The following is a 20,710-nucleotide window of genomic DNA, read 5'->3' on the forward strand; positions in this document are numbered from 1 at the left end:
CCAAATTCCTTCCCCTTAAGTCATCCAGCAAAACACAGAGCATGTCTGTTACAATGCCCCTCCAGTCAGAGGGCTTGCTACTCTTCCTTCTGCTGTGAAGCAGTCTGTCCAAGAGTCTTCTCCAGTAAAATTCCTACTCGGAGAATGGAAAATTTCAGGCACACACTTTCATAAAGTTTGAGTGAAATAAAAACAGAGGAAATAAACAGAGCCTGATGTACTATTTCTGAATCCCTCATCCCCAGTGTAACTTCTTGCTAGAACACTCGGCGCAAAGATTTTATTTCCAAGCAAGTCAACATTGCCCCAAACTGTTTTCTGTCACAGCTCAGATTAGCCTAAGAACATTAGCTGTTCTGCTTTTCCTAGATGCCTCTGGACTTTTCATTATTGCATTACAGATAGACAGAACCACTTTCAGAGCTAATTTTTTATTTATTTATTTCCCTTTGAACCCAGAATTCGGTGATTACAATCAATTTATTTTAGAAGAATCAGCACTAGAGAAGAATATTGCTTAGAGTCAGTCACTGATTCTCCCCTCCCTCCCTGTTGTGCTGTAAGGCAATTCAGTCTTGTCTCTTGAGCCTGCTGTAAATTATTCTGAAAAGAACGCATTGCACAGTCTGGCTTTGGGAATAATGGGAAGATCTGAAAACAGCATTACAATAAAGTGTATTTTCCCCTTTCAGTAGAATAGGGAGTATTAATCAGAAAGACTAAATTTTAGCTTAGTATGAAACCTTAGTACCTTTTTATCAGAACCGAAAAATAAACCACCTACTTTGTAAATACTTAGAGAACAACCGCATTCACTGTGCTTCCCCTAATGTTTCATTACTGTAACTTTTGAGGTAGCTGAGATTCCAATTCCATAACTTCATAGCATATCTTAAGCTTATTGCTTAGGGTTGGTTATGTATTAACAATTCTGTTGTTATCTCCCTTCTTTCATCTACTCAGAAAGAACCTGCCTTCAAGGACAACACAGCCACCTTCAGAGGAGGGTTCACACTAAATCAACTCAGATCTCAGACAAGTTTGAGAACACCCAAGAAAATCACCCCAACACTAGCCACTGTTTTACAACCACAAAATGCATTTGGATGAATAGCTTCAAGCAGCCTCAGAAGGCAACAACTTCAACATAAGTACTGGCATATATTGGGAAAACTGTAAATAGAACTAGAGATAAATACCTCATCTATCAAGATGTGGGTATAAGCTTACTTTCCTGTCCTCCCAAAACAGAGTGGTAGCTTCTGATCTACCAGTTAATGGTGCAGGAGTTTCTTGGAAACACGCTGCGTTATTCCTATGCTCATACAAGCAGCAATTCCAAATCTTTCCTGCATCATGTGCTACTGACCTGGAAGACACATGTTTTATACAGTTTACTTAAAAACCCACAGAATTCTGTCTGGGCTTGATGTTGTTAGAGGAATGAGTTTTCTACTAGCCAAAATATACTACCACTTCAGTGAAACAAAGTTAAAACACTAATGCTTAAATCAGTCTATCAGACATATCAGAACAACTGTATTTTAAAAAGTTTAAGTAGGCTATTCAATGGTCAAGTTTACACTACAGTACAGACCCATGGCCATGGGTTCCTAACACATGTTCCACATATGCAGTAGCATGGAACAGTAGATAACTTATCTGCAATCTGCTAACACCAGTTGCAATGATTTCTTGGTAGTTTTTCTTGCATTTGTGTAATCTCCAAAGACAGTTAACATAATGCACCTACTTTAGCATCACTACCATTACAGCATTGCTGAAATAATGATCTCAGTACACACAGTAATGAAACTATATTTTATTATAAGCAAAACAGCTTTTATGTCACCAAGAAAACAGGACCTTTACACTTCTCAAAGAGCTACTTACGTAGCAACTGCTATACTTAGAAATCAATTGGTACTTCCCATTAGAAAGGAGCACAGAGCGCCACAAAAAAAACCAAAACCAAACCCAGAAGTTATTAGAAAATATCTGACCTCAACTCAATTATGCAAAGCCTGTCATATTCTGGTCCTTCCTGACAATAGGCACTAGCTCCGATTCACAGTACTCCAAAATAAAGGTTGAACTACCAGTCGCTTTTCTCAGTGTTTTCTGCTTACCAATTCCAACGCACAATTTGGCAAAGACCACTCTACCACAGTCCACATAGCATGCTCTTCAGAAACGCTTTAGCATTTCCTTCTTCCAAAACAAAACAACAACAAAAAACAACAAAATAGTCACTGGGTAGATACACTGTGTCTTTGTGGGGGAAAAAAAAAAAAAAAAGAAGAGCAGGGAGGCTGATGCAGTGAGAGTGCTATATAGACAACTCATAGGCAACAGCAGAAGCATATCTGAGAAATCTGGAGAAGGGCAAGAAACCATCTTCAGTACTCTGCATTAAAAGGGTACTCCTTATGATTTTGGGACCTAAAAGAAACCAAAGAGGGAAGATTAGTCTAGTGGCTGAAAGCTGCAGCTGTAACCACTGCAAAGAACCATCAGAGGAGCAGGTGAACTATATTAAAGCGGAGTCAATTTGTAGCAGACTTCTGTTTTCCATGGTGATATGCAGCATTTGTAAACAGCAAGATTCTTCCTGGCTCCAAGCACATCAGGCTGCATTTAATATTCCAACATGCTGCAGGACCTAAGCACTCTGTAGTGTTAACTGTTTACTTCCTGGAAGACCTCTTTGCAACCTTACAGTATTTAGTATCTGGCACATCACAGTTTGGTTCATAATGTGAAAATCTAACATTTTACTGTGAAAAAATTGTTTTGAGGATGAGCGCTCTGAAAATTGAACAAAATTATGAGAGGTTAACAGCGTGAAAACTGCTGGCACTTACATGCTCATTGCACAAGCTCTCCAGTTTCTATTAAAGCTGAGGATAGTTGCCATCTCTTCTTTAGTCAGTTCAAAGTCAAACACCTAACAAGAGAAACAGGTGGAAATCACCCCTCTGGACAAATCAAAGACCATAAGCAAGATGCACAAAACTAAAAGACAAGTGCACACTGGAGGCATGCTGGTTAGAAGTAATGCCTGCATCCTTCATAAAGGAAGGAAAAGAAAAAAGGCATCTCTGAATTTCCAAGACTTCAGTTGTGGAGGGAATAAAAAAGCCAGAAGTTGAGGTTGACATGCCAGCTACTCCAAGAACTTCAGTGAGCACTTCAGTGTTACAGAATGCCTCCATCCTCTGTTTGTTGAAGATGCATCCTCTGGTCCCATTCCAAAGGAACAACCACAAGGCTTCAATATTCCACTTAATGCAATCAAGTGTCTTGTGGAATTCTGATGACTGCTTTCAGTCAAGGATCACTTAAAACAAGCCCTTGTGTTCATAAATAGTGTTAAGTGTTTGCTCTACATTAGCCTTTTGTGGTGTGCTACTACACACAGTGCCTATAAAACTCTGTGTGCCAATTCATCTGCAATCTGCAGAATAGGAGACACCATACAAGGTGACTTAAGACTTTCAGCAGTTATCTTGGAAACAGTGTGTTCATCTCTCCTCCAACTGCAGACCTCAGTATAGGTAAACGGAGTGAAAAAACCCTGTGCTCTCATCTGAGAAGGACTTGGGAAGGCTGAGAAAGGATCCCTGCTTGCTCTGCAGGGGGAATTGATGCCAGCTCACTCGTAATCACCCACCTTGAAGTTCTCCACAATGCGCTGTGGTGTGACAGACTTGGGGATCACAATCACATTTCTCTGGATATGGAATCGAATGAGAACCTGCAGGAGCATATCACTGCATCAGAGAGAACAGCTCTTGCTCTGTAAAATGTAGAACGTATTCCAACAGCCGTTTGCTGTTAACAGTACAATTGAGCAGGACTAACCAACCACAGCAGAGCTACAGTTCACATCACACCTGTATTTTGAGGAAGTTCTGCTTAAGTACAATCAAAGAGCGGTGTTCTTCTCCTTTTTCATCTGGTTTTTGTGGAACCCAGATAGCTTCTTTCCTATCTAGGCTTTTAGTAGTCTACACAAGTGTTCGTTTTGCTGCAGCAACTTCAGATGGGTAGACTGAAACATCTGAAGGTGGGTCAAGAAAGCATTTCTTATTGATGGTCAGAGAACCTTTTTGAGAATACATTGCAGACTTTACAATAAACAAGCTGCATTGCTACTTCATGTGACTGCAGCAGCTCAAAGGGAATGAAAGACCAGGCTGTCCTTTACATCTTTCGCGTCATTAGTTGTTCTAAATAATAACAACACAAGCTGTGTTACAGGAAACAGTACCCACTGTTCAGCACCCACTTACCTGTGCTGCTGTTTTGTTGTGCTTTGCTGCAATCTCTTTAATCTTGGGGTCATCCAGAAGTGAAGGGTCCTCTGGCTTAGCCCTACACAAAGAACAGAAGATCAGGAAGAGCCAGCCTACCAACAGTTATCTGTATCTTGATGAATGCTCAATGGAATAACTTGTAATCTCAATGCTGTTAGCATTACCCATACGAACTCCCTTGCAAATTGGTCTTACCATGGCCTATCAGGAGAGCCAAGGGGGCTGTATGCTGTCACAGAGATCCCTTTGGATTGACAGTAGTTGATCAGCTTCTCCTGGGTCAGGTATGGATGACATTCAACCTGGAAACAAGTGTGCAGAGAATGATAGCAGCAGAACTACTTTCATGTTCCATTTATTGGTTTTTAATCCAAAGGCAGTTTGGTTTTTTGTCCTAATTTATAGCCTACGTGATAGTATGCAGCATTTGTTTTCTCTACATCCCCACTCCCTTTCTGCTCTTTGTAGCAGGTCTCCTCGCAAGTGCAGGGGTCCAAGGACAGTAACACTTAAAACTTTCCTAATCTATACTGTCCCTAATGTACAGGATCATATTTAAAATTGCTTAAGTGGAACAGTTCAATGAGATGCACATATAAACAACTGTAAAGTCATAAGAATGGAGAGCAGACCAATACAGAGTACAAAGTTCTCTTCCCTACTGAATTATGTTGTAAAATCATTATGCCGTAAAATCATTATGCTTTTTACACCTACTACACTAGCCTCAACACTGGTATTGTTTCATTCCTTTTTTCTTAAAATCAGCTTCACGTCAATACTCATGCTGAATACTTCCAGCCTGCAAATATTGAGTGGCTATTAATTGCTACAGATCCTAGAACCTCAAATTACTTCCCATTATAGAATTACTATAAATGCACGTATGCTTTTCATTAGTTTCCAGAAGGCTATCAATACAACAAGATACAGAGTCCTTAACAAGCAGATCTGTATTCCGGCAGGTTAATGCATTGATATGCAGTATAGAAAAGACGTTATTTGAGTTGTCTGGAGGCAGTGAATGAACATGAGATTTTGATACTTTTCATAGATGGATTTGTGGGATAGTCACATACCAGACAGCACTACTCTTCAGCCTGCTAAAAGAGAACCTTTTGACTACGCTGTCATTCAAGCCTTCAAGGTAGCTGCTGCTTCATTTCAGAATACAGTCCCCGGAACCTTGTGCTACTGGCAGGCAGAGCAACAGCGTAAGTCATGGGATCCGATTACAGCCTCGAGTGCTTTATTTGTAGTTCTGGCTGCCTGCTGATATGAGAAGCCTGCATGGCTACTTCTCTTCTGAAGCATGGTGGAATATTAAACACAACAGGATCTAACTCAGTTTTCAGGGTAGATTATGCATATTAGTTTGGCTTCAGCAGCTTCTCAGAGTAACAGCATTTAGTCAAATTGTGAATGTTCTCCACTACTGAACAGACAGACTTCAGTGCATATGAATGAGGTAAAGTCATCCCTACGTGCCCACTAGAACTTCCAGTTGCAAGACTCCTGAGCTGCATTACACATGTTACATCTAGACTGTGGTGAAAAGCCTCTGATATACTTTTAATTAAAATAAGATATTTTAATTTATAAGATATTGCAACCCACTCTGTGACAACAATGAAATATCAAAGAGTCAGTTTTCCTTTAGGAACTAACTACTAGTATTATGACAGTGGAATTACTACCTTTCCAAATTAATATCTCACCATGAATGAAACCAATATGCATACTAACTGCATTCATAATTAAGCACAGGAACATCAACACACGGGATTACTGGACTACACAAGGAACGCTGGCAAATGTTTCCAAGAAGCACTACAATCTTACATTAAGCTAATTGGTGAGAGTCAATGACAGACAAACTCCTAGGTCTGCAAGCACCTCTGAAGTGGTAAGTTTTGCAGGACAGAGACCAAGACCTATTGCTCTGAGTTTAACTTGATTACAGTAATCAAAGAGCTTAAGTAAACTTGTAATGCGACATAAGGTCAGCATTCTCTATAGAAATAGAGGGGTAATCATTAACAACAGTGAAAGCTTTCTTGGCAGCGAGATGTGGTAGGTGTTGAAAGGTATCATAAAACTTCTAAGTATCCTAAGAGTAGGAGTGAGATTGATTATGAAAACACTCTGTGCAGAATTATGGATTCTATGCTTGTCAGAAGGTTTGATATTGAATAGAATTCCAGAGAATGCTCCTGTTAGCTTTCCAAAAAAAAGTGTTGAAGTCCTTTTTAAGGACATACACTCAAGCTATCACAATAAATTAACAAGTTCTTGTAATCCAGTTTCAAAAACAGATTGTAGCCCTTCAAGTACCATGGCAATTCATGACAGGTCTAGATAGATTCCACAGGGATCTGGAACCTGTCCTCTTCAACAACTTGTGAAAGGCAGAAATCTTGTCAATTTTGAAGTGATTCAAACTGAGGGAGAAATACAGGACCAGACAAACTACTCCAGGCTTGGCTGCTACTTCAGAGGGACCTACTCATGCAGCAGGAAAAAGGTTCAACAAACCCTAACAAACCTTACGAAACTCAAGAGAGCTGCATGCAAAGCTCTGCACCCTTGAAGGAAGAGCCCCGAGCAGTGACACAGGCCGGAGCCTGAATGCCAGCTCTACTAGAAAACAGCTGGGAGGCACAGCAGGCCAAACTGAACATTAGCCAGTAGCAATCCCAGTCAGCAAGAACATGGCCAGCAAGTTGTGGGAATTGATCATCCCTCTCTACTCAAGGGGTGTCAGACCACCCTTTAAAATACAGCATCCGATTTTCTCCCTTCCCAGTTCTTTAAGTAGAGGAAAGACTGACAGACTGGCATTTCAGCAGAGGGACACCAGGATGGGTGGGGACTGGAGCATGTCCAGTACTAGGGCAGGCAGAGGGAGCTAGGCTTGTTCAGCCTGAGGAAGGAAAGGCCCCAGGGCTCCTAGTAATAGCTTTCCAATAAAGAAGGTCATCAAAAGTAAAGCCAAGCTCTTCAGTGGCGCATGGTAGAAGGACAAGAGACAGCAGGCATAAGCTGAAACAAGACAGGTAGAGACTAGATACTGCCCACGCTAGAAAGGACAGTCAAGCAGCAGAACACACTGCACAGAGACTGTTCGTGAACAGTCAACAAAGCATGTTCCAGATCAGTTCCTTCAGGCTTAAGTCATCAATTAAAGGAACTGACTCCTCTGCAGAGGAGCTGGAGGGGGGAAAAAAAATCCACAAAAACAGCTATCTAGTTCTCTATCAAGTTCTTGTATGCATACAGAGTTTTGCTGTACTGAAAGGAAGTTTTAAGGCTCACCTGACTTTTCTCTCTGCTCCAAAACAAAGATATGCTGGAGCTGCGCCTTGCCAGATTCCCAACTAGTAGTGCAAAAACTCCAGCCTTATCCTATAAAATGATCTTAGCAATCACTGAGGGGAAAAAACCCAAACAAAATAAAAAAAACCTAGAACATTCACCCAGGTTCACTTATCAGCTTACCTGGTTGTTTGCAGGCTTGTATTTCAGTCCTGGCTTGTTCAAGATTCTTTCAATCTGCTCATGGTTAAAGTTGGAAATTCCAACAGCTTTTACCAGGCCAGCATCCACCAGCTCTTCCATGGCCTAGTGGCAAGAAGAGCAAAGTCAGCACCCAGTATGCATGACAGGGTCTAAAGAAGACACTCTTCCTGACATGGCTTATTTCCTTCATGAGAAGCACAAAGTGTTTAGATTTGCAGGGTTCATGTCTGAGGGAGAAACAAAGCACTAGTATATTTGTACCATATCTCCCATCTCGCCAAAACCCAAAGATGCATCCTTTAGGACTGCATAAGTTCATACTAAGATGAAGTGGAAAGTAGCACTTCACAATGCACTATGGTACCAGTGAGGCCTTCCAAGTAGTTCTGAAAACACAAAACAGTTCAGAGCACTGAAGTTAATGACAACATGGAGGAGACTGCTGAGGACAGAAGGCATAGCTGTCACTGTGGCTAAACTTACCTCCCATGTTTGAAGAAGATCCGTGTTGCCAGGTATCGACATGCCTTTGTCATCTGTGGGAAACAGGTCCTCTCCTGCCTGTCAAAGAGAAAATGATTGAAACATTCTCTGCTAGGAATATTAACAGCAGCTGAAGACCATATCACAAACTGTTCTACTGCAAATACTACTTATCTATATGCTTATTAGATAATAAGCACATCAATTTACATTCTTCAGTCTTATTTTCTTTTCACTTGGGTTTGTGAAATTTTTGCCAGCAACCATCTAAATAAAGCACTGGCCCTCTACTGCATAGCAATGTCCTGTGGCTCACCAAAATAAGTATAAAAAACAACGCTACACTTGTAGAATTTACAAGTGAATTTACAAGTTTACTTCCTGTGCTAAAAAAGAACACACAGTTCTTACGTGAGCATAATGAAGTGTTTTATTAAAATATTTAATAAGGATCTACCTAGGACCTGGGAACATAGTCTTTCCATACGGACCCAATCTGCTGACAGGTCTTTCACATGGAGGCTTGTTAATTAAGTCGCTGGCAAATGGAATGTTGAAACCTCCTATGTACCAGTTCGGACAAGATGCTAAGTATGAGCTTGGTTCAGAACCAGGTGTTTTCTGTTGAAAACCACAACACATTTTCACTCCACTATTACTGCCCATATAAAAGTAATTTCAAATATATAAACTGCTTTTTGAAGCATGGATCTCGGAAACAACAGTTAAGATGGAGATTTTTATTACGCTGTAACTTAAGAATTTTCAGACTGAGACATCAATTCCTTTCTGTGTAGTCAGTAAAACTTAAGAATTAACAAGCTTCACCTTTTAAAATACCAGCTCTGTAGAACACTAAGGCTCCTACAGCAAAAGTCAGCTCCAACTCTATAGTATTAAAGGCTCATTAATGAAGGAGAAAAAGAAGCATTTTTTTCCCCCCTGCTCTGCAAATCTGTAACATGCAGAGGAAAGAATTTCTGTCAGACAGCAAATTACAGCCCTCTCACCCACAAAGGAGGAACCAAATCTTTGCCTGTTGAATGTACTTTCGATTTGCAGAAGACAACACCCAAGTTATAATGCCTTTCTTTTGACTGTTACCTGCCTTTTGACAGTTCTTTTGACTGTTCTGCTGTAGAATCAAAACAGCAGAGGATGCTGTACAAGCAAGATTCTCAGGGGTACGAATCAACATCCTGGCTCTCCTGTCCAGAGGAGAGACAAACACCAGAGCAGTGCCAATACACAACAAGCACACGATTACTGAGCAGCTATTGAGCTGTAAAACTGTATAGCTCTTCAAAGCTGCCAGGTGCAACAAACAATGCCAAGGGCACTGCTCTTACCATACCTTAAATCCAACAGGCCAGTGGATGAGGTAGAGATCCAGATAATCCAGTTTCAGGCTGGCAAGAGTCTTCTGGCAGGCTCCTTTCACCAAAGATTTTTCATGAAATGTACACCACAGCTGGAGACAAAAAGCCAAACCACATCGTGACCTCCTGGATTAATGCGCATGGAGCAATTCTATCCTATTTAGAGAGAGGCCTCCTTTGGAAATTGATATGGAATTAGGTCATGTTATTGGTCTTCAGATGGGGTTTGCTCTGAGAGCAGGAACAGCCCATGATGCTGAGGACAAGAGGTGCTGTGGCAGCATGCAGAACTGGATGAGTTTATGCCAGACAGCGGAAGTAGACAGGAGGCATCAATTAAGACATTTAAAAACCTACTACAAGTTCAGATTCTGTATAAAACTGGGCTGCATAACTTAATGCCAGAGATGTTTAAAGCATCACCCGTTCCACAAGCAAAAATTCTGCTTGATTTTCCATGTGGAATAACGTAAAGGAAGAAGCTCAGAACCAGGAGGTTCCTGAAAAAAGCAGATCTCCACATGGACTGCGCCGTACCAGATCCTCACCTTACTGACTACAAAGAGGTCCTCTCGTTTTACAACGCCTTCCTTGATTTTCTTCTGGATCCCTTCCCCAACTTCATTCTCATTCTGGTACACATAGGCACAGTCAAAGTGGCGGTAGCCAGCATCAATCGCAGCCATCACTGCAGCTGTTACTTGTCCTGGTGGGGACTGGAAAAAAAAACGGAAGAAAGAAACGTCTAAAGAATGCTCATCAAAACATCCTGAAGATCTTTTCCCAGTAAGACAAAACCCAAGAAGGCCACACCACCAAAACCAACCCTCAACTAAAATAAGCAAAACGAGAAGTAAGCAAACAAAGCAGTTCTCCCTGCAGCATTCTTCACTCCGTACACGTCTCCAGCAGAGGCTCCCATGGTCGGAGCCAGCCCCCAGCTGTTCAGCCTCGCACGGCTCCCGCGCAGGGCCCCGCAGAGTCGGACCGAGGCCTCCTCCCTTCCCCTCCACCACTGCTAAAAGGAGAAGCCCCAGCAGCTGCCGGCCGGGAGGGCCCCAGCCCCACCAAGCCGAGCCGAGCTCCGACACCAGCCCCACCCGGCCGGCCCGCACTGCCCCGCTCGCACTCACCGCCCAGAGCCCAGGGCCGAGAGCGAAGCGTCGGGGCCCCCCACATCCCACCAAGGGCGGCAGAGCCACGCGCGAAGAGCCGGCCTCAGCCCGCTGTCTCTCAGCCCGTTACCTTCCAGGTGCCCAGCCCCAGGATGGGCATCTTAGCCCCGGTGTTCAGCTGCACATAGGTCGCCATGGCCTCACGCACCGCTATGAGGGAGCCGCCCACTGAGCCCCTTTAAGAACGGCCTGGCCCCGCCCCGGTGTGGAGGCGGTGCCTGCGTTGTTCCTCTGGGTCTCGGGCTGCGTCCAACCGCGGGCTGAATGTGGCTGTGTGTACTGGGCTGGGCTCGGAGCTTCGCAGCTTCCATCTGGGGGAAGAGCTGATGCTCGGGGGCAGTTCAGGAAAAAACAGTTTAAGAGCAACGGCAGTTTTGTTCTGGATGTTGAGAAGGTTTATTTATTTATTTTTAAAATACATTTCGAAAGCTTCAGAAGAGGAACAGCGTGGGTTGGTTTTTTTTTTTTTTTTTTTTTTTTTTTTTTTTTTTTTTTTTTTTTTTTTTTTTTTTTGGTGCGTGTGTGTTGGGTGATATAATAACCACGTGGCCTCGCTGTCTTTAGGGAGGTGCTGGAGGCACTTCAGAATAAAGCATGCCTTTATAACGATCCGCACTGGGTGGCCTGTGCTGTGGCTCAGAAATGGGTGATGAAATGGGGCAGGCCAGCGTGTGCAGCTCTGGTGAATGCTGCAGCACAGTGGAAAAAACCAACCCCGTGCATGGGGCTGCGCTGTTTGCTCACACGTGGAGCACGGCTTCGGGTGCCTCTCCCGCAGCTCCACATTTTTTTGCTCCATTTAACTAAAGGTGAGCTAAGGTAATTGGTTTTTCTCTTTAATGTACCTCCTGGTTTGTGTCAGCTGTCCCCGGCAGGATGTGATGTGTTTTCCTTTGGATCGCGGAGCACTTACATAACTGTGTGCTTATCATTCACCGTTCGGTTTGTTTTTCCCTGGTGACTTCTGGAAGGAGGGATGTTGTCTCTCACAAGACTTCATGCAGAGGTTCTGCATTTTGCTCTGCTCTTGGTTCTCCCAATGGACAGCTCTACCCCCATCCTAGCTGCTTGCTTCTCCCCCAGACTGTCACATGGTGGCGAGGCCTTGGGAAGAAGAAGTACAGCCCTGTGTCATGGGCAAATCTTGCAGGCTGTCCTTGGTGATGTGCCAGGTTGTTTCTTCACAGTGAGCGCTGCAGATGCGGGACTGTGTGTGGGAGGAAGGGCTTTTATTTTCTCCTGCTCTGTGCAGTTTCTCACTGAAACAGGATGTGTAGTATCTGTGAGTTTTTCAGTCTGTTTGGCTGACTTTGTGTTTAGTGACTGTAATTTCACCACAGATAGTGACTTTAGAGAACTGCAGTGTTTGGTATCTGCTAAGAGCTGGGTCCAAAGTAACAGCAGTGGGTCTGTCCTTGTGGAGATGGCCTTAACTGGCACTGACCAGAGGAAAAGTAAAGGGGTGAGAGACTCACAAGGTACAATCCCCTCAGCTGGTCCTTAAGGGTCTGCAGCTGTGGGTGTTGGTGACACAAACGCAGCTGAACCCAGTGTTCTGAGGTGACAGCGTGTGGGCTGCAGGCTGGAATCACAGCAAAAGTGAACTTACTGATAGCTGTGGGAATTTCTTTCTTGCTTGGAGCCATTTTATGTTTATCTTGTGGGGTGGTTCAGTTCAACTCCAGGTGTTGTTAAGGTGGGGTGTAGATCTGTGGGTCTCAGCTGAACCTAGCTGTAAAAGACCTCGGCCTCTTCCTGACACTGAGTTGACTCTGAGCCAGGAGCATGTTGCTGTTGCTCTCCTGTTTCCTCAGAGTTAATGAGGCTTTTTGTTTTCTGTCTCACCTGTTAACCCCAGGTGTTGCATGTGGTTGAAGGAGATGTGAGTTACCAGCCAAATGCTGAGGAAATGCTGCGGGCACAGGGTGGGATGAGGCTGTGAGCTGCCCTGGGCTGCTCAGAACCAGTTCAGTCCAGCTCTAATACCTTTGGCATGCTGGAGATCCAGCCAGCAGGGTGGGCTGATGTCACCTGCCATGTTGTGCCTTGGTGGGGATGTCCCCTCACATTGGAGGGGCTCAGTGCTGAGGGGACAGCAGCCTGGTCGTGCTGGATCAGGGGTGCTGAGGCATGGCATGAAGGATGGGTGATGGACCAGAGGCCTCAGGCAGCTATCCTCTGGCCCACAAGTTGCCCTTACCTCATGAGAGAGACAGGGGGGTTGAGGTAGCTTGTGTCGTACATTGGGAAAGCAGAGACTTAAGGCAGGAGAGTGTAGGTGTTTGGCTGAGAGGATGGGGAAAGGGAAGGAAAGGAATGTACGGACCGTTTGTGTTCTTCTTTTGGTGTTCTTCACCCTCCTTAGCAGTAATCAGAAGTTTGTATAATTGGCAATAAGTGAGTTTAAGATTTCCCTGAGATAAGACTGTTCTGCCAGGGGTGGTTGCTGTTGGAGGGCATGTGCAGTGCTCGGTGCTGTTGTCTCCCAGACAGGAGTAATGGAGAGACTCCAGGGCTCTGAAGGGAGCCATGATCCCAGTCCTGGGAATACAGGGTGGTGTGTGAAGGTGGTTGGGTGAAGTACAGATGCTGTGAAAAGTCAGAGAAAGGAGGGACCTGGGGACACCACTGGGAAAACAGGCATTAACAAATGTTCAGAGTGAAGGGGAGGCAGTTGGTCAGAAGCAGGCAGTTAGTGCTGAGCTGGCCGGTTTGGAGGCTATGCATCAGCCAGCTGAGTGACCAACTCAGGGCAGGGCTGCAACACCCTGGGGGAGAAACAGGTCTTGTGGTGAAGTAAAAGCAAAGCTTTTTCAGGCATCCCCAGCTGCAATCATTATGTAGACCTGTGGAGATGAGTGCGTGTGTGCCCAGTGAGCGAGTGCGCTGCCAGCAGTTCTTTGCCCACAGTGAAATTACAGAACTGCTGGACACTGGCAGCATGGCTGTGCTGGGAAAAGCCGGCGCACATGGAGTATGGCTTTTGCTATGGGAGAAGTGAGCAGAACTCTGGGAAGTTAGGGCTCTACTGCTTGCAAGCACTGCCCTGCACACGAGAAGAAGGCTTGGGACCCATGAAGAGCTATGTGGAGCACTGATCCTGCTCATCCCACAGGTGAGATATGCCCACAGAAGGACTGGGAGGAAGAAGGAAATAATTGCAGTTGCTTGGACCACTGGATTGTGTTCACAAGCCGGGGGAAAGGACCCTGAAAAATTACAATAACTGAGGCCATGGCTCAGAAACTCTGATGGCTGACTCCCCTCTGGTACTGCCTGGTAAGTTGGAGGAGGGTAAGGACACGCGTTTGTGCTGAGGGGAGCATGCCAGAGGGCAGCGTGAGGCTGGCAGCATGACCAAGGATGGTGCTGGGGTGCCAGTGGTGCGGCTGGCATTCCAAGGGGATGGAAGTGCTCCAGCTCCCACCTGTTGCGCTGGGATTTATGGATGTTACTGTAGGAACAGGGAGCTTATGCTGGAGTGGGGCAGAAAACCCACCACAGATCTAGCACAGGGGAAGGGGCTGAGCTCAGTTAATGTTGTTATAGGATGTGGGATGGTATATCTCTCAGTGAAAGGAAGGAGGGCGACGGCGGCTGCCTGCACGGACGCCGTGCCCCGAGGCCGAAGAGGCGGCGGGAGCTGGGCGGGCAGGGGCGGCTCCTGTGAGGGACGGCCGCCCTCTGCTGCCCGCGGCGGGAAGCGCGCTCCTCAAGGGGAAGGGCGGGCCCAGTGCGCCTGAAGGGCAGTGGGACGGGAGGGTGGAATTCCAGTCTGCTTAATAGCAGTCATCTGAAGCAACTGTTGAAGTAACTGTATCTCACAAGCATCATGATCACTACTCGTGTATTTACACCTATATGCACGTAGAAGAAAGTCTGACTAGCCTGCTGCTCAGCATACATCCTTGATTTCTGCATAAGGAAAATATAAGAGAGGGATAAATGCAATGTGAGAGATGGGGAGACAGACAATACAAATAAAAGCAAATGAAAACAAAGAAAACACCTTTTTAGCGTTCAGTTTTGAAGTAGTGAAATTCCTGGTTGTCTCCCTTATCCTCAGGAATTTGGTCTTTGCTTTCATCTTCTTTAGCCTGTTGTGCTAAATACAAGACTGAGTACAAATCTGACTGTGTTTCAAAGTCTCTCCATGTTTTTTCCTTAGTAATTCCATACAAGGCCAGGGATTTCTTTACAGCTCATAATTTGTTTTTATAACAAATACCATGTCCTTCTTTCAAGCAAAAAACTCCAGGAACAACAACAACAAACAATCCCTGAACACGTATCCTGTGATTTCATTTATAGCAGGAGCAGCAAGAAAGCTAGGTAAATTGATAGGAAGAATATTAGACCAAGCTCCAGAAGAAGACAGGACAAGACCATCTTCAGTATTCTGCACTGTTCTGTGAGTTTTGCCCCTGGAAAGGAAGGAATTAATATCTTCTATCAAAATAAGTTTTCTGCATCAAACTGTATGAGATACTTAAGAGAAGCTGCCACTCCTTCTCCCTGAGAGTTTGGGAATGCTGAGAGACGATCCCTGCTTGTTCTGGAGGTTGAAGGATGCCAGATCACTCATAATCACTCACCTTAAAGTTCTCCACAATGTGCTGTGGCATGATAGACTTGGGGATCGCAATCACATTTCTCTTGATCCGGAAGCTAAGGAGAACATGCAGGAGATCACCGTGTCCCTTGCTGCAGGTCTCCTCTGAGGGATGGCTGCCCTCCAGAGGCTGTAGGAAAAAGCACGATGTAGTTTTCTTGATGGGAATTATCCCAGGGGGAATTAATGTCCATTACGTGCAGATGGCTCTGGAAAGGACAAGTAAGTAGTACTCAGTATGCCCTGAATCCATTAGCCCAAGGCAGACTGCAACCACAGATCCTTGAAGTACCATGTTGTTGCAACACCTGCTAGCTCTCTTAGCACTGCTCAATGACACAGCCTCCTTCTCTGCATTCCCCTCCACCAGCGAAAGGCTTTACTCATACACAAACCTAGTTAAATCAGTCCTGTCCCAGTTATTGTGCTAGCACAGCCTGGAGAGGAACATGACACTTATTCCAGCTGAATGCATCAGGCTTTGGGCAGCAGCCCAGCATCAGCAATTTAAAGTAGAGGGTGCAAGGTGGAACTGCTATTCAGTATTACATAATGCTGCCTTCACTCAATCTCTGTTACCGCAGCCAAATGCCAGCACCAGCTGCTAACTAAATCTGTTTGTAGCAGTAACACCATACAGCCTTCTACCAGTTTCAGTCTCCTGGTTCTTGATACACAGCCCACACTAAGCCATGTCACAGTCACTGCTGCTGTCTGCATTGTTCCATCAACTAATGTTTATTGTACTGAGGTATTAAACTCTTGATCAAGATAAGATCTTGGTACTCCTATGACAGTTTAAAATGCATAATAGGTTCAGATGACATTTTTAACACAATGGCATTGGTTTACCAATTTTTCCACATTAGACAACAGCTTCCACACCATCAGTAGTCAAACTTCTTTATTTTTTAGAGAATACAGACACAAAGCATAGTTCAGTTTTGGCTGTAAAGAATGTGACTGCAATAAAACCACTATGCATCTATAAGTCCAGATATTTTTCCCCTTTATTCTTCAAGAATTTCAAGGGTTATGTTCTAAAAGTGAAGTTAATAATTGTCTTTATCTCCACAGAAGGATTATGTAGCTCATTCTTTCAGGACAGATTCTGTGCTCAGATATCATTACTCTTCAGTCTTAAGTAGTGCCGCAGATCTTTCCAGGTGCTTTGGAGCCGAACGCTACACGGTGCGGGGAAACATGACAATCTCAATATGCGTATGCAGGCTTCCAGTTTATTGCAGTACTTCACAGCATATATAGAAACAGTGTTACACTTGGCAAACCACCATTGGTGGGGTTGCCCCCAGCCCTGACCCGATTGGCGATTACAACTTGTTGAACAGGCATAGCCGCACAACAACCCACCCCCGCGCCCTACGGCTAACTCCCTGATTCTTTTGTCCTTCTTTTTGTCTCCTTCTTTTTGTCCTGCTTTACTTGATTACTTCTCTCTCCAAGGACCCTCCGGCCCTGCTGACTGTTTATCCAGTATTATCCCATAGCAATATACTCTGCACTACTTCCCTGCTCGTACAGTCGCTCGAGTGACCCACAGCCACCCTCATCCTGCAACAATTTCCCCCCTTTCCCCCCCCCCCCAAACTATTACTATTCTATAAAATAACAACACTAATCATATTAATAATATAACCATTATAACTCAATCAAGGCCTAGATTGACAACACATTAAACATAAGAAAAGATACAAGGCAAACATAGCATAATGACAAGAAATACTGTTAAACCCATTTAAAAAGAATGAACACCTCTTTGGCCCATGGCCTAAGTTTCTGCAACCTGGAAAAGAATCCTTGAGGGTCCCATTTTGTGAGTAGCTGAAACTGATTAGAGAAAATCTTCAACTTTTGTATATTCTGACATATTGACTTTGAATGATCACTAAAATTTGTACAACACATGCTTTTAGAGTGCTCACAGCCATGCTTTTGGACTAATAGAAAATCAATGGTTGCGCAACTTCATAGAGTTGCATGTCGGATAGAATTGATATTAGTGGGCAAGCATGCTAGAACATCACTAGGGGCATTACTTTCCTTAGCTGGCTAACATCCTACCTTGGTGAGTGTGGCTAAAGCTGAGCGGTGCTGTGTGAGGGTATGTTTGGATCTGAGAGACAGGATGTCTCAGGAGCAGAGACAAGCAAACCATGCACTCAGAGCTGCACAGAGGGTCATGAATTCCAGTCAACATACACACACTCACACACACACAGGCATCCATTCTAGATAAACGCATAAGCAGGATTCAGAAACTCCCTAAACTAGTGCATTATTACTTATTGACCCTTGAAATGTGGCAAACCACCGAAAAGCAGAGAGAAGAAACACACCAGCGGTGGATGCGACAGGCAGTGCCAGCAGGGCGTCCCCTGCTTCAAAGTGCACTTCTCCTCTCCCACCCACCACAGACTCTCTCCTGCTTTTATCCTTTCCAGGGTCTGCAGGGTTTGTTTCCATTTGTACACTGCATCCGTGTGGCCAGTGCGTTATACAGAGCCCAAGTGGAACACCTGTTTGCAAAACAAAATAAACTACCAAGGTTAGCTCTCTCTACAAAACAAAATATTTGCAACTACAGACACAACTATCAGTTCCCTTAAAACTATCAGGATACTTCATTATATCCCAAGATCATTTTGTAGTGGGGGGGCTTCAGATCCCAAATTTGGAGGTGTAGGCCCAAAAATTCAAGGCTTAGGCCCAAGCCAGTATTTATAGGGTTTCGGACCCAAAAATGGAGGGGACACCCCCATCTTATTAGTGTACTTGTTCAGTTCAGCGTGACATAGCGGATACCTTGTGACTCCAACAGATTGAGTTCCTGCGGGTCCCAAGGCAATGTTGTATTGAGGGCCTTAATAAGGCGCACACTCTGTGCAGCGGAATGAATTGTATTGGAGCAGGACGTGGCATTCACCATATAGACGTCAAAGGCATTCAGAAAGGGGTCCGCAGCTGATTGAAAACTCAAGCAAAAGTCAGTTTGACTCATCTGGTTTTCCCAAGTTACCCACAGGTTTTGCAGCTGCTGAACCCTTAGGAGGGCTCCACTGGTGATGAGCGCTAAAGTCAGTGTTATCCAGAGACACCGCCTTAGTCCATTTCGATGGCACGCATAGTGGCCCTGCTGGAGTAAGCACACACATGTATCCCCACCCCACATATAGCACATTGGCTCCCCCCCCCCAGACACCTGTCCTCGGGTCTCTATATTTAACCCGGAGATTTTCCCCTCTTGGAGATGGCACATGACCGTGAACCTGAGAGGGGGTCTCTGCGCCGTCTCCAAAAACACACAAGTGGTTAAGAGTAAATAATGCTGTGGCCAATCTCTGTTGTACATCAGGAATGTCCCTCAATTTTTGCAGATAATTCTTCAAGGTCTGATGTGATCTTTCAACTATCGCCTGACCAGTAGGAGAATGTGGGATGCCTGTAACGTGTTTAACTCCCCACTTCTGTAAAAAATTCTGGGTCCTATTGCTAACATAGGTAGGGCCGTTATCCATCTTTATAACCTGAGGCAGGCCAATAATTGCAAAGCTAACAGTGAGGTGGCGGATAACATGCAGTGCTTTCTCTCCTGTTTGGGCCGTGGCCCACATGAATTTACTGTAGGTGTCAATGGTAACATGAACATATTTCAGTAGACCAAATGACTGCACGTGAGTGACATCCATCTGCCACAACTTTAGGGGCCCCGTCCCTCTTGGATTTACCCCCAGGCCTAAACCCGGGCCAGGGTGACTGCACTGCGGGCATGCTTTGAGAATACCCCTAGCATCTGAGAGGCTAATATCATAAAGTTTGTGAAGTCCCCGTGCATTCTGATGGAAAGTCGCATGTGTTTCTCTTGTGGCCATAAACTTATTAATGGGTGTACCCATAGCCACCAAATCGTCTGCTCTCTGGTTACCCTCACCCAGCCCCTGCTGCTACTTGTGGCTCCGTGTGTGTATGATGGCATAAGGGGATTCTCGCTGCATGATTGCATGCTGCAGGATACACAACAGTGTGTACAGCCACTGGTTATTCACGTCCCTTATTCTGGCATCCTCAATTCTTTCCACTAAACCAGCGACATACATACAATCCGTGACTACGTTAAGTGGGACATGCAGCCATCGTTGAAAGGCCCACACTACTGCTGCTAGTTCCAGAGTTTGTAGAGAATTTTCCTTTTCAGCCTCAAAAATATGGTATTGCCATTGGCTGTCTTGTAACCAAGTAACAGCCGCTTTCCGGGATTTTTTCCCTGCATCCGTAAATATTGTGAGGGCCTTTGGTAATGGCGTGGGGCTGCGTCTGGGGATGACGAACCAGCGCTGCTGGGACATCCATTTTAATGTGGGGGAGCCAAGGGTTTGGACTTCTATGGGGTGCCTGGAGGTCAGAAGGGCTTGAGCAAGAGCCTCTGAATTTAGAAGATACCATTCCAAGTCCTGTCACCGAATTGGGAGGAAAATAGTCCCTGGCTCTTGTCCTGCGATACTAATTTCTCGCCAGCGTCCCTTCTGGATCAAGTCCGCTACATTCTCAATGGTTTGTTGTAATGAAGTCTTTGGCTGCAGTGTTGTGCTTAACCATTCGAGTACACGAACACCACCCTCCCCCTTTTTCTTTTTGCACTGCGTCAGTGCACACAGCAGCTGGCGTAAGCCATATAGGATCGTAAGGTCGATTGGGAGGGTGGCATCTAAACGGTTCACAAACCGACAAGCAATCTGTGTACTGATGCGCTGGATAGCTTGCTGTTGTTCCGCTGATACTGAGACACGAGCAGCAGGGTCAGTACCCCTCAGCAGTGGCTGCAGGATATCCAAGTCGTCATTTGAGAACCCTATAACGGGGCGTAGCCACTGCAGATTCCCCATGAGTCGCTGAATATCAGTTAAAGTGCGAAGGTCCATGTGGAGAACCAGCTTTTGGGGTCGCACACAAGCCTCGGAAATGCTCCAACCCAGGTATTTCCATGGACACTGTCGCTGTACCTTTTCCGGTGCTACAAGCAAACCCTTGGCTCTCAAAGTGGTCTCTAGAAACTGTTCCTGCTCTGTAGAGAAAGGTTTGGCCTGAGCGATAAGGATATCATCCATATAGTGATAAATGATTGTGTGGCCAGGCCTCATGGACAGGTATAAGTGCAGCATCAACAAAGAGTTGGCAGAGCGTTGGACTATTCTTCATCCCCTGAGG

The 20,710-nt window shown here is 45.0% G+C and overlaps 1 protein-coding gene and 1 long non-coding RNA gene across 3 annotated transcripts; one reads left to right on the forward strand and one right to left on the reverse strand.

Annotated features, from left to right (window-relative positions):
• On the reverse strand, nt 1,803-11,103 carry LOC110395690 (aldose reductase-like). Of its 2 annotated transcripts, none has more exons than XM_021390395.1 (10): nt 10,946-11,103; nt 10,249-10,416; nt 9,676-9,792; nt 8,322-8,399; nt 7,818-7,940; nt 4,515-4,621; nt 4,296-4,377; nt 3,674-3,757; nt 2,865-2,947; nt 1,803-2,442 (listed from the first exon to the last, which is right to left on the reverse strand). In XM_021390395.1, the coding sequence occupies exons 1-10, from the start codon at nt 11,009-11,011 to the stop codon at nt 2,400-2,402; spliced, it is 951 nt and encodes a 316-aa protein (XP_021246070.1). In that variant the 5' UTR covers nt 11,012-11,103; the 3' UTR covers nt 1,803-2,399. The 2 variants fall into 2 exon arrangements, with proteins under 2 accessions (XP_021246070.1, XP_021246080.1); XM_021390405.1 differs by having other exon boundaries at nt 10,834-10,972.
• LOC110395738 lies at nt 11,224-16,478 on the forward strand. Its single transcript, XR_002436601.1, has 2 exons — nt 11,224-14,154; nt 15,121-16,478. It is a non-coding gene; the product is annotated as an uncharacterized LOC110395738 (long non-coding RNA).

Source organism: Numida meleagris, chromosome 1, assembly GCF_002078875.1.
Source record: "Numida meleagris isolate 19003 breed g44 Domestic line chromosome 1, NumMel1.0, whole genome shotgun sequence".
In the NCBI taxonomy this organism is placed as follows: domain Eukaryota; kingdom Metazoa; phylum Chordata; class Aves; order Galliformes; family Numididae; genus Numida; species Numida meleagris.